The 13423-nt window shown below is 49.2% G+C and overlaps 2 protein-coding genes across 4 annotated transcripts in view; both read right to left on the bottom strand.

The window, feature by feature from the left end:
* Positions 1–3303: 3303 nt before the first annotated feature.
* On the bottom strand, positions 3304–8853 carry Naa10 (N(alpha)-acetyltransferase 10, NatA catalytic subunit). 3 transcript variants are annotated; one of them, XM_005371790.2, is made up of 8 exons: positions 8712–8852; positions 8203–8301; positions 7806–7864; positions 6782–6827; positions 6577–6692; positions 6329–6373; positions 4491–4575; positions 3304–3829 (listed from the first exon to the last, which is right to left on the bottom strand). In XM_005371790.2, the coding sequence occupies exons 1-8, from the start codon at positions 8730–8732 to the stop codon at positions 3593–3595; spliced, it is 708 nt and encodes a 235-aa protein (XP_005371847.1). In that variant the 5' UTR covers positions 8733–8852; the 3' UTR covers positions 3304–3592. The 3 variants fall into 3 exon arrangements, with proteins under 3 accessions (XP_005371847.1, XP_005371848.1, XP_026634151.1); XM_005371791.2 differs by having other exon boundaries at positions 3642–3920; positions 8712–8853; XM_026778350.1 differs by having other exon boundaries at positions 3793–3916; positions 8712–8853.
* A 194-nt stretch (positions 8854–9047) lies between these two features.
* Positions 9048–13423, bottom strand: part of Renbp (renin binding protein) — an 8838-nt gene continuing 4462 nt past the window's right edge. Inside the window, exons 8-10 of the mRNA XM_026778332.1 lie at positions 13034–13165; positions 9273–9360; positions 9048–9185 (exon numbers count right to left, since the gene is read on the bottom strand). Of these exons, the coding sequence (XP_026634133.1) occupies positions 9061–9185; positions 9273–9360; positions 13034–13165 (345 nt within the window). The 3' untranslated portion in view covers positions 9048–9060. The remainder of the gene's footprint in view (positions 9186–9272; positions 9361–13033; positions 13166–13423) is intronic.

Raw genomic sequence — 13423 nt, 5'->3', positions numbered from 1 at the left:
TGGCCTGCCTCTGTTTCCCGAGTGCTGGGATTAAAGGCATCTGCCACCACTGCCCAGAGAACTAAATTTTTATTTTTATTTTTTTTTTTGGTTTTTCAAGACAGGGTTTCTCTGTGGCTTTGGAGCCTGTCCTGGAACTAGCTCTTGTAGACCAGGCTGGTCTCGAACTCACAAAGATCCGCCTGCCTCTGCCTCCCAAGTGCTGGGATTAAAGGCGTGCGCCACCACCGCCCGGCTGAGAACTAAATTTTTAAAAGGAGCTAGATTTACAGGATTATTTATGACAGAGTCTCACTATGCAGGACAGTCAGGCATCCGACTGTTTATATTCAACATGACATCATAATGGTTAATATATTTGACTTTATGCACTTATCAGAATCAATAGAAAAATTAAAATTAAAACAGCCAGAGCTGCCAGAACCACCTGGCACACACCTTTAATCCCAGCGCTCAGGTCCAGAGTGAGTTCCAGGACAGCCAGGGCTACATAGAGAAACCCTGCCTCAGAAAAACAAAACTAAAAACAAAAAAATGAGAGCGAGGAGAGAGTGCGCGAGGGAGGGAGGAAGAGAGAACCCTGTCTCAAAAAACAACAAAACCACAAAGAAACCCAACAACCCCCCCCCCCAAAAAAAAAAACACAGAGCTACAGAGCTGCCTGCCTCTGTCTCCGGAGTGTTGCTAGACCTTTTTATTTTATTTTTAAGGATTTTTATCTTACGTGCACTGAAATTTTGCCTGCATATATATATCTGTGTGCGTGAGGATGTCGGAACCCCTGGAATTGCCTGCATATATATCTGTGTGCGTGAGGATGTCAGATCCCCTGGAATTGCCTGCATATATATCTGTGTGCGTGAGGATGTCAGATCCTCTGGAATTGGAGTTACAGACAATTGTGAGCTGCCATGTGGGTGCTGGTAATCGAACCTGGGTTATCTGGAAGAGCAACAAGTGCTCTTAACCACTGAACCATCTCTCCAGTTCCGCAAGACCTTTTTAAGGACGTGGAAGACTGTACACTTGGTCCTGATCACATGACTGATGTGATCAGACTGGTTGGCTACTGGGGACAGAGGTAAATGAGACTAACCCTAAGGACAGCGGGGGCTCCGGAGAGAAAAAAATATTAGGCAGTGAGGGTACATCCTGGAGAAGCGTCCCTGGAGCCAGCCCCAGCCACCCCACAATCTACCTTCCAGCCTCAGCTCACAAGGCACTTAAACCGGCACTTCCAAGAGACAGATGCTGCTGAAGCAGGGGAAGTGCTAGGCCACCAAAGCCTAGTGGGCCTGCGGTTTCAACCCCCCACCCCCACCCCACACCTCACTCCAGATTCTACCTCCACCCAGGAAACCTAACCGACTAGGGGCGGAGCGAACAGAAGAGCTTCAGCTGGCCACCAGTGACACCCAAGAGGGTGGGCCTCCTCAAGCGCCTTCAGAAAAAGCTCCGCGAGCTCCCTCTTGCCAACTATAGGGCGCAGGCGAGGCAGTGCGTACCTCCGCCCGTTCTGCCAGGCGGCGTTTATTCTGGCGCTGTAGAACCACTCAGAGTCTGGGAACTAACAAGGTCACCGGTTTGTGAACCGGAAGATAAAAATGACGTGAGCACGCTAGGCGGGACGAGCCGTTGACTCGACTCGTACAAAGGGAAGTACGTATTTATGGCCAATCAGAACGCAATTTCGCTTAACGTAGCGAAGGGGCGGGGGAGCAGCATGCGCAGGCGTAATTTTCCAGCCGCTTTCTCGGTTTCTAATGGATAATTTCCACAACCAAAGAACTAAGGTCCAGGACAAATCATTCAACCTATCGATGGACCGCTGTGCCACTTGCGGGAGCGGGGAAATTGTTAGTATAGTGACAGCTCAGATGTCAGGTGTAGAAGCCAGAAAGCACTTTTAGGAGAGAATGTTTTGACAAAGCGTTTGAGAATCAGGTGAACTCACTTTTTGCTTTTTTAGCTTAAAAAAACAAAAATGACAGGAGTGGTGGCTCACACCTGGAATCTCAGCACTTGGAACACTAAAACGAAAGGATTAGGATTTAGGCCAAACTTGGTTACACAGTAAATTCGTTCACAGCCACCCTAAAATACTTGAGACCCCGTGAAAGAAAAGAGGGGAAGAGCAGGGTAGTGATGGTACACGGTCTTTCATCCCAGCACTCGAGGCAGAGGTAGGCAGATCTTTGAGTTTGAGGCCAGCCTAGGCTACAAAGGGAGTTCCAGGTCTATCAGAACAACTGTTACAGAGAAACTCTGTAACAAAGCAAAAGGGGGGGGGTAAAAGAAAGACATGAGGGTTTATATTCAATACAAAACTATAATAAATCGCTGTGTTTGATTTTTTTGCAATTACCAGAAGTCACAGAAATGTTATAAGACATTGGGGTAACAGTGCACAGAACTGTCTCAGCATAGCAACAAAACAAATAACGGAGGACAGCTGACCGGGATGGCTCACACTTGTAATCCCAGTACTTTGGAGCCCGAGGCAGGAGGATTACCACAAGTTTGAGGCAAGTTGGACTACATAAAGAGTTCCAAGCCAGTATTGGCTAAGGAGATCCTATCTCAAAAAAAGATGAATAGACGCTGGGCTGTGGTGGCACATGCCTTTAATCCCAGCACTCAGGAGGCAAAGGCAGGAGTTTGAGAACTGGTCTACAGAACAGGTTGCAGAACAGCAAGGGTCACACAGAGAAACCCTGTTTCAAACTCACCCCCCCAAAAAAATTGTTATTTTGAATAAACAAAATAAAGGAAATAAACCTGATCATGGTGAATGTCAGTATGCAAAGAACACCTTAGAGGACCAGGCCTTTGAGGCCAACAGTTAGGGCTAGGAATGTGGTTCGGTTGCTAGAGTGCTTGCCTAACATCCAAGAGGTCCCGAGTTAGGTCTCCAGCACTGTATAAACTGGGTGTGGTGGCAGCAAAGACCCAGCCTCTCTAAAAAAAATGTATTAATGTGACTGAACTGACAGGACTTAATGACTGTTGGGACGGTATGGAGGAAAGAATCAGGGACAATGAAGAAGGAAAAGCCCAAGCAACTGGGTAGCTAAATAGGCCAGGGTCCAGCTAGGACATCTCCAGGTAAGTGAAAGATAAGCAGTTGGCGTTTGGGATTTACAAGGTATGAACCGGAGCTGCTGCAGGTGAGAGCAAGTATGACTGGGGAAAGGGCTCAGAGCGGGACATAAGAGGACGAAGCAAAGAGTATCAAGGTGGAAAAGTTGCCTCTGAAACGCGAGGCTCACTAGAAAACCCCAAGAAATCATTTACTCTAACCCTAGAAAATTAGGAAGGCAGTGAGGCCTGCTGGCCAGGAAGGTGACAGGAGAATAGGGCACCTAAGCCAGTGTATCTGTCGACCCAACTCAGTTGCTGAAGGTGGCCACATTCTCCCAATCTGTTTGACTTGTGAGTTCAGTAGGCTCTGTCTGGGTTGTTAAGATGATATCCCTGCCATCAAAGAACTGGAAAGAAGCACAGCCCTAGTATGCACATTCATAAATTCCCCAAGGGTGACATTTATTGTAAAAGCACATGGGAGGAGGCTTGCACCAGGTGGGGGCTGGCTCTAGGAGGCAGAGTCAGAGGCCTCTGAGCTGTCTTTGACATCTGTGCTCTCTGTGGTCTCGCTGACCTCGCTGAGGTCCTTGCTGTCCCCACCACTATCCTCAGCAGTCAGGCCCTTCTCCTCACGACAGGCCTCTCCCGAGCTCAGAAGCACGCTGCCTTTGCTCTCCGCCTTGTTCTCCATGGCCGCCAGCACCACGTGCCTGCCCTTTTCCTTCAGCTCCAGATGCCGCCTCAGCTGCCGCCGGGAGCCCAGAGGGAAGCGGGTGGAAAGAGACAGGGCCTAAGTCTCCAGACAGGAGACAAGAGGAGCCAGGCCCTGGGGCTGGCTGGGGGAAGGGACACAGTGAGAAGTGGTAGGGCCACACAGGAAATAGGACTGGGTAGAGATGCAGTTCAATCCTAGCTCTCTGCTCCTAAGCCTGTTTGCTTATTTGTAAAATGACAAGGGTCCTGCTGCCCTCAAATGGACTTCTGGGGAGCTCCCAAGCACAGTATTGCCCCCATTAATTGCTCTATACCCAGGAGGCTTGGTCAGGGACCCTTTCTCCCCAGCCCAGTTTGGTCTTAGAACTGAGCAGGCTCCTTACCCTAGTAGTCCCAATCCCTTTGCAGACAAAAATCTCTTCCTACTGTCTCCTCTTCCATCAACCTCCGGGCTTCTTCCCTGAAGAGCATCCCATGGCCTCCTCTATAGTCAACCAAGGCCATGCCTCTACTTATCAGTTTCCGAAGTGAGGGAAAGAGGGACTCTGACTCCTAGCTCCATAGCTACAAGGGCTGACACTCAACCTTGGCCTTGCCTCGAGCCACCAATGCCCCCTGACTCACAGGTTTTTCCCAAGTACTAAATCCCCTCGACTGCTGGAACTGCTGGCCTGATTTGGCTGAACTCTTACCTCATCAGCCATCTGCGTAAGGTCCCGCTTCATTGCATATGCATCTTCTCCATCTGCATAGTATTTGGGCTCCACTTCACTGATTCTGAGGGTAGGATGAAGACACACACCTGGGGGCAAATTCTCTGGTTCTTAGGCTACTAGGGTGGGTGTATCTGGGAGAGAGGGGGTGTGTGCGTAAAGCAAAAGGCCAGCCTGAATGGATTCTTTTCCAACAGCCTGATGGCTTTCTCTGCTCTCCCCACCGAAGCCAAGAATCACAAGTAGCATCCAGGATACTTCCCATCCCTGGACTTGCCACTACTTTGTCCCTAGCTTCACTAGCAATGACTTGTGTCTTTCTGAGTTGAAGTCCTCAATTCTGCCTCCTCCTTCCTCTCTCTGATCTGCTTGCTTCCTGTCATTTACTGAACATACAGCTGATTCCTCTGCTAGGAAAGAGAGACACTGTACCTGCATGTAGGTGGTCATCACAGACTTACTGCTGAAGGGAGATGTGTGTGCACACTTAAGTAGCCCTGACAGTGGAAGGGAAGCCATTTGATGACCTAAGACATGAAGTCAAGAGAATTGGTGTGTGAACACATGCTCATGTGTTCATGTGGAGGCTAGAGGTATATGTTGGGTATCTTCCTTAATTGCTTCCCCCCTTTTTTTTTTTTTTGGTTTTTCGAGACAGGGTTTCTCTGTGGTTTTGGAGCCTGTCCTGGAACTAGCTCTTGTAGACCAGGCTGGTCTCGAACTCACAGAGATCCGCCTGCCTTTGCCTCCCGAGTGCTGGGATTAAAGGCGTGCGCCACCACCGCCCGGCTCTTATTTTTTTTTTTTTAATATAGGAACTCTTCACTGAATCTGGACTGTTCCCATTCAGCTAGGCTGGTTGGTTAGTGTACCCAGGAATTATCTTGTCTTAACCTCTGATTCTCTTGTCTTAACCTCCTCAGCACTAGGATAACACTGTATGTGGCTTTTATACATGGGTGCCTGAATACAAATTCAGGTTCTCATAACTAAGCTAACTCCTTAGCACCCCTATTTTGAGACAGGGTCTTGCTGTGTAGCTGGGACTGACCTGGAACTCCCTGTGCCAGGCTCCTAACCCACAGTCCCCCATCTTCCGAGTGCAGAGATTAAGAGGCATGTACTACCACACCTAGCTGGGAATTGCTAACTTAAGAGTGTTAAGTAGTTCTCACCAGAGCCATCCTTAACTTGGTCAAAGAGCCCTCCATGAATCTGGGTACTGAACCCAGAAAAGCCTGAAGGCCACTGCCCTGATCTCAAGGTCTCATCTTCGCTTTACCCCCTCAAAGCCTAGTGTGTGACTCAGTGGATCCTTCAATCAGTTCATCCCAGCCACTCTCTTCAACACTCATCTCATGAACATGAGCTGACATCAGTCATCAGAACATCCAGAGCTATCGGTCCCTCATTGCTTTTGCTCATGGCCCTTTTTCTCTGCCATCCCCTTTCATCTGCTCTCACCTGATGCTTCCTAGTACCAGTCGCTTCTCTGCCTTTGCTCATGCCCTAGCCTATCTCTCTTTACTCCTAGACCAACACTAAGAAGCCTTGTGTGTTCTTTACCCCACTGCCCTTCACCAGCCTCAATAGTACCAAGCCATCCTTCCTCTACCCAGCAAGATGCGTTGGGCCCCTTCTCTCCCACACACACAGAAAGCAGGAGCCTTCTCCATGTTCGCTTGTCAGTGAACAGCCAGCCACTGAATATATAGAAAGCCTCCTAGCAATGTCTGAAGTCCCTCCACCCCTTTCTCAGTCCACCTCAACCAAATGGATGGATCATCCCACTTAAAAAAAAATCTTGATCTACTTACTGAAAGTTGAGGGTGTTGGAATAGAGATGCAGGGCAGCCCGGTTACTGCAGAGGAATAAGGCACCACTGAACTTCACAAACTTGGCCAGGCATATTGGCCAGGTCCTGCCTTTCTTCCTGGTCCTCCTTCCCCACTAATGCTACCTCCCATCTTCTTCTGAAGGCAGTAAGCCCCAGTATCCCTACCAATTGGCTACCTCTTCCTCCCCACTCCCTAGTGTTGCCCCTTTCCCCAACTTGGCTTTCACCTCTTTCTGACATGCAGGGAGACATATTTGGCATTGAAGTTCTCTATCATGGCTCGAGAGGCCTGGTCCATCAGCTTCTGAGCCAGGCCAAGGCGCCGGTGGGAACGCTTCACAGCCTGAGAGAAGGATGGGTACAGAGGGACCTTGGAGGCTGCGTTGCACTACCTCCAGTCCACCTCTGCCAAACCCTCACAGCTCTACTCACCAGTGAGGTGATATGTCCATGGGGCACGTCATCTGGGTCCTCTTCCCTAGAGGAGAAAGTTAGAAAGGAGCCTGGTACAGGTGTAGTCTATCTGGGACACCTGTGCACAGCAAGCGTGCAATTTGTGGAGGATTCTACAGCACCCCAGATCCAGGTAGAGGAGAACTAGGAACTTCTCAATCAGAATAAAGCCCCACGCTACACCCTCCAGATATGTACAGTGTTAACAGAGCATTGCCCTGAGATTGACCCCCCAAAAATGTCAGCTGCCAAGCCACAAGAAGAGCAGTGCTGGGGCTGGAGAAATGGTTCAGTGGTTAAGAGCACTGACTGCTCTTCTAGAGGACCCAGGTTCAATTCTCCAGCACCCACATGGCAGCTCACAACTGTCTGACTTCTATTCCTGGGATTCAGTGCCCTCAGACAGACATACCTGCAGGCAAAACACCAATGGACATAAAATAAAAATAACTAAATTAAAAATCTTTAAAAAGAGAGTAGTGCTGAATGCAACACTCTGAAAAGGCGACCCCACTGTTGGAGGTTGTGGGAAGATGGACTACTCTGAAGATGGACAGACACTCTTCAATTGTCCAACTCAGAGGGCATGCAACACAGAAGCACAACAATGAAAACATGAATCTAAACAAAATATGGGCTGGTTTCTCACTCCTACTAAGTGTCCCATACATGGTAGCGAGAGAACAAATGTGGAGGAAGGGTGCGTGGAAATACTCTGTACCTTCTGCTCAATTTTTCTGTCAACTTAAAGCTACCCTACAAGCAACCTGTTAATTAAAATAATAAAATTTACAGCAAGCTGGGCATAGTTAATCTCAGCATTAAGGAGGCTCAGCATGAAGACTGCCAAAAGTTTGAGACTAATCTGGGCAAAAGAGTGGGAACCCCTCATTCACCAGACATGGTTGGGGTTGACCTCCCATTCCCTTCTCCAAAGCTTTTCCCCAGCCCCTCAACAGCCAGTCGTAGCATTAGACTCTTTTCTTCCTCCTTGGTGACTCACATTTTGGCCAAGACGTACCCCACAATCTTCCCATTCTCATCCTCAGCAATGTAAGAGAGCTGGAGACAGAGAGGAAAAGGAAGTCAGGCAGAGCAGGCAACAGGCTAGAGCTCACTACCAAACTCCTGCTGTGTGTAGGATAGTGGGAAGCTGCAATGCAAGGAGCCCAGTTTCCATACTCCACACGTGTGCCCTCTCTTGGAAGAGCACAGGCACAGGTGGGAATCCCATCTCCAACCTGTGTCTAGCTTACAGTTCCTACATACACCTTTTCATTTGCCAGGCTTCCCCATCAGCCAGGGCCTCCCTGTGCCAAGAGATACTGCCCACTGCTTTTAGCCTACTGGGATCTATGTTTCACTACTGTTGCCCCTTACAAAACACAAAAGCTGCCCACCTGGGGCCAAGAGAGGCCATGATAGAAATAGTACTTCATCTGGTAGTTCTCGGGCAGGCAGAGGAGGTTGCAGTGCTGCATGTTCATCAGGTCCTCGGGCTGTGTAACAGCAGAACACGGTTAGTCCAAGACTGCAGTGACTAAGAGGGCCTCACACACGCGAGACTCCTGTTCTCTGTTAATCTCTGGGCCTCCCCTTTCCCCCGGTAAGGTCAGGGTTGTGACTGACTTTGCACAAGCCTGGTTTCTATGCGCCCTGCAAAAGATGCCAGTTTCAGGACTAAGCAGCAGTGCCTGGAGGTCGCGGAGCCCACTCTATGGAACCTTGACATCAGGCAAACTAGGGAGACTATAATCGCGAGATGTCTAAAGCAGGTTGCAGCAGCCTGAAGGTCCAGCGGCCGCAGACGTGTAGGGCCACAGCTCCCAGGTCCCTAGGTAGCATGCGCACGCGGTCACCCGGGAAGGTACCCATACAGTGGGGACAGGCTGGCTCCCCATCACCTCACCCTAGCATTGCGGATGTTCATCACGGCGGCGGAGCTCGCGGGTCCTTGCGGGTCGTGAACGCGCGCGCTCAGCGGCCACTCAGAAGCACCGCACGGACGAGAGTCCGGGGCTGGGGCCAGGCTCCCAGGGGGCCGGTGGCGGAAGGGGTGGGCCGCTATGAGCCACCTGCAGCGGAAATGCGCGGCTACGGGATCCGCCTCCAAACTGCAGTCAGTGAGCGCCCAGAGCCAATGGGCGCGGTAGAGGTGGCGCCTTTGAGTCCACGGCAGCGGGCAACGTGGGAAGTAGCTGTACCCTCCCGCGGGGCCCACAGAGGTGCACACACAAGCTGGTAGAGCAGGGTCAGATTTATTTCGAGCCTCCGCAGATGGGGTCAGCGGGTGAGGACACGACGGGGGTGGGCCCGAGGCGGTGGATCAGGGCTTCCAGAATCTGCTCACACATGGCCAGACACCGCGGCACGTGGAAGCAGCCTGTGAGGAGAATGGATGCCAGGGTTGGGAGAGCCCAGGCAGCTAGGTGTCACAAACCCTTGCAGCCTCGCCCCTCTCTCCGCTCACCTTTAAAAGGACCTCCCTTGATGTTGAGGGCCACCTTTCCCTCTCGGTTCAGATAGCCAAACCATTCTCCAAACTCAGGATCATGAAACTAGGATAAGGAAGGAGACAATGACAGCTAGTGTCTGGCAGGGCCCACCCGAATATCACTGGCTGAGGAAGGGGCCCTTGCTGCCTATTTGCACTGTTACCAGCAGAGTTCAGACAGCATGATCTCAGAAGAAAGCAGAGGATGGTAGGCAGTAGGACTTTCCAGCTTGTGTAACCCAGTGGGATAAGGGGCTGCAGGCGGTGTGCTAAAACGCTGGGAGAACAGGCATTGTATGTTTGATTGGAGTCCAAGTGTTATCCAACACTTTGAATATTTAAAAACAGGCACATTTTTACCTCATCTAAGTTAAAAGAGAAAGGGAGAGAAAGAAACAAAGAATCCTGGCAGCAAAGTTTGCGACAAGTGATTTCCCTGGAGTTTATGTCCTCTACTTCACAGGCCTTTGGCCTAAAAAAACCTTTAGATTATCAAGCAGAGACACATAACTCCTGTCCATTGCATACTGAGGTTTTTTTTTTTTTTTTTTGGTTTTTCGAGACAGGGTTTCTCTGTGGCTTTGGAGCCTGTCCTGGAACTAGCTCTTGTAGACCAGGCTGGTCTCGAACTCACAGAGATCCGCCTGCCTCTGCCTCCCAAGTGCTGGGATTAAAGGCGTGCGCCGCATACTGAGGTTTTTATAGCAGGCTCTCAGACTTCCCTCTAACCCTGTGTGATGCCTTTACCCGTCAGGAGGCTGACACACTGCTGTAAGTTTCAGGCCAACCTGGTCATCTGCCTACCTTCACCATGGGCTCTGAACATATTTCTCACTTCTGATGCTTCAGATATGGGGGATAGTAGCTGAGCTGGCTGGAGAGACACATTGTACCTGTCTCACTGAGGCTTTTCAGTTCCCCAAAATGTAGCCCAGGTCCTTATCCTAAGCCCTTCCCATTTAGTTCTCACTGATAAAATAGTTAAGTAGAATCCCTTCTTAGAAGGCATTCAAGTTTACTATCAAAATTCTCTTTTTTTAAATATTTGTTTGTTTATTTATTATGTATACAATATTCTGTCTGTGTGTGTGTCTGCAGGCCAGAAGAGGGCACCAGACCTCATTACAGATGGTTGTGAGCCACCATGTGGTTGCTGGGAATTGAACTCAGGACCTTTGGAAGGGCAGGCAATGCTCTTAACCACTGAGCCATCTCTCCAGTCCAAAATTCTCCTTTAAATTGTGACATATGAGTTGTGGATTTTAAACTGTGTAATGGTTCATGTCTATAATCCCAGGACACAGGAGGCTGAGGCAGAAATGCTTCAAGTTCAAGGCAGTACAGTCTGTCTCAGAAAGAGTGGTGGTAGTGTATTTAATGGAGGTATAAGCAGCCCTGTATCTAATCTTTGTAGCTTTTGACTAGTCTTGTCCTTGTTATGTATTTATTTTTGAGAAGGAGTCTCACCTTGTATTCCTGACTGCCCTGGAACTTTCTATGTGGCTCAGGTTGGCCTGGAATCCAACTGAAGTCTTCTTGCCTCTGCCCCCATTGCTGGAACTAAAGGCATGCAGCACCATAACTGGTCCATGCCCTTTCATTTCTAGTTTTTTTGAGACAGTATCTGTGTAGCCTTGGCAGTTCCTCAAACTCACAGAGATCCACCTGCCTCTGCTTCCCAAATGCTGGGATTAAAGGCATGAGCCACCACCACCCAGCTCTCCATGTTGATTATAACTTTTGCAATTCATTTTTTTTTGTTCTCGTTTGAGACAGTAGCCCAGGAAGGCTTTGACTTCACAGACCTCCTGCCTTGGCCTCCCAACTGCTAAGATTACAAGGATGCACACCACAATGGGCTCTTGGAATTGTTTAATGTTATCTCCACCTTGTTCAAGTTCATTCTTACTTCATTTTATGGTTAAGATTGGTGGCTTTAGCTGGGCAGTGGTGGTGCACACCTTTGATCCCAGCACTTGGGAGGCAGAAGCAGGTGGATCTCTGTGAGTTCAAGGCCAGCCTGGTCTACAAGCGAGTTCCAGGACAGCCAGCAATGTTATACAGAGAAACCCTATCTTGAAAACCCAAAAAAGAAAAAAAGAAAAGATCGATGACTTCTATTTCACTCCCTTAACATATATATTCAGTATTCAGGCAGAGATACAACCTAATGGCTCGTGTTTGGAATTAGCGCTGAGCAGCTGAGAGAACTCTAGCTGCCTGTTTAGACACACTGTAATAGAAGCATGGTTTGGATAGTGTTGCCTCTACTCACAATAAAACCATGCTGGATTTCTGTTACAGTTAGTACAAACCAGCCAGATGTAGTACACCCACCTGTCATCTCAGCATTCAGGAGTCAAGGTGGAGGCAGGAGGGACAGAAGTACAAGGTCATCTTCAGCTGTTGTTATTTGTTTGTTTGAGGCAAGATTTCCAAATGTAGCTGGTTGGTCTTAAACTTACTATGTAGACCAGACTGAGCTCTTCTTTGCTGTGATCTTCTAGTTCCCAGCCACCCAAGGCCTGGGATTACAGATATGAACCACCTTACCCAAGTCACCTACATTTTTTTATTGACAATGAGGCATTTGTAACAGGCCAAATTTCTCTCTCTGAATGACAGCCTCAGAAACTCATCTGCTGGGCCAAGAGTCAGTAAAGTGCCTTGCAAACTAGCTTGGCAGTGGTGAACACCTTTAATCTCAGCACTCAGGAGACAGAGGCAGGCGGTTCTCTCCGACCACTGGAGAGACAGACATAGGATGGTCCCAAGGGTTCGCCTGCTAGCCAACATAGCTAGTGAGTGTCTCAACAAAAAGGTATGTAGTGCCTGAGGACCACCTGATGTTGTCCTCCAACCTACCTATACTCTCTCATACATGCACACGTACACATGTGGGGAGGTAGTGTTCAACTGGTGATCCAGCAGCCTGACATCCTAGCTGTTGGATTCCCTGTCAAGACTCAGGCTGCTGGACCTGGCAGATCAAGGATGTTCCTGCCCTCCATTGCTTTGGATCCTTGTAGGGCCCTGGTCTCCCTTATTCCTGGGGTGCATTCGCTTGGAAAGTTTATGATCAGCTAACTAAGCTTCCTGTGTGTTTCTGTGCTCTCCCTGCCCCACCTGGTAGTTAGCTGCAGGGCATTTACTCCACCGTTAATATGGTAATTTCCCACCTGCCTGGGCGGAGATCCTTGTGCAGCAGTTAGATATGTAAGGATTTCCCCAAGTCTGAATAAACGGGCCTTCGGCTGGTCTCCTTTCAAGTGACCCTGGTCTCTCTGTGTGTTCTTTCAATCTCCAGGCCCTTGCTCGACTCGCGTTCGGTACAGTGGCGCGCGAACTGTACCGAGGGTGTAACACCAAATCGGGTGTTACAGATCCTTGCTCACAAGGTTTTCTCTGACCCCTCTATGAGAAAGTTCTGTATCATTTGCTGTCTACTTTGTTTTCCACAGCTTATTCTTCTCTACATTTGCTTGTTTACTACTTGATTAGAGTCTGATCACCCAGAAAGGTGAATTCCTTGAGGCAGGGTTTCTTGGTTTACCAAACAAAAGGCACTCTTGGAACTCTCAGAACAGCTGAGAGCAGTACCTCATGAATGGGCCCTAGGAGGGGCTGAGGGAAAACCTACTGGACCCCCTTACACAGTCCCTGTTTTTCCCTCCTGCTGCCTGTTAGACCCTTCATATCTGAACTGGGCTTCTAAGAAAAGAGGAGACAGCACTTACATGGCTGAAGGTGTACTCAGCAACCTGGTTGAAGATTTGAAGCAAGGCAGGGTCCCCAGTGTCACTGAAAGCCATGAGGAAGGCAATCATGGCTTCACTGTGTGGCCACCAAAGCTTCATGTCCCATTCTAGCTGAGAACAGAGCAGAGATAGGCAGTTGAGGTCCCCTTAAGGACACTTCCATCAGATGTTCTGGCTCAGGGCTTGGTTTTAAATCATAAGACATGGGGGATAGAGTTTGAATAGTCCTTAAGAAGAGGGATAGCGGGGCTGGAGAGATGGCTCAGAGGTTAAGAGCATTGCCTGCTCTTCCAAAGGTCCTGAGTTCAATTTCCAGCAACCACATGGTGGCTCACAACCATCTGTAATGAGGTCTGGTGCCCTCTTCTG

Source organism: Microtus ochrogaster, unplaced genomic scaffold (assembly GCF_000317375.1).
Source record: "Microtus ochrogaster isolate Prairie Vole_2 unplaced genomic scaffold, MicOch1.0 UNK129, whole genome shotgun sequence".
Lineage (NCBI taxonomy): Eukaryota > Metazoa > Chordata > Mammalia > Rodentia > Cricetidae > Microtus > Microtus ochrogaster.
This window is presented reverse-complemented; position numbering and strand designations above follow the sequence as displayed.

Bases quoted from the DNA above. Each gene is read 5' to 3' on its own strand.
- Naa10 (XM_005371790.2), bottom strand. From the start codon at position 8,732: ATGAACATCCGCAATGCTAGG. The intron at 6,828-7,805 runs GTGAGTCACCAA...TTTCTCCTCTAG, and splicing joins GGGTACGTCTTGGCCAAAAT to GGAAGAGGACCCAGATGACG. The intron at 4,576-6,328 runs GTAAGTAGATCA...TCCTACCCTCAG, and splicing joins TCCAACACCCTCAACTTTCA to AATCAGTGAAGTGGAGCCCA.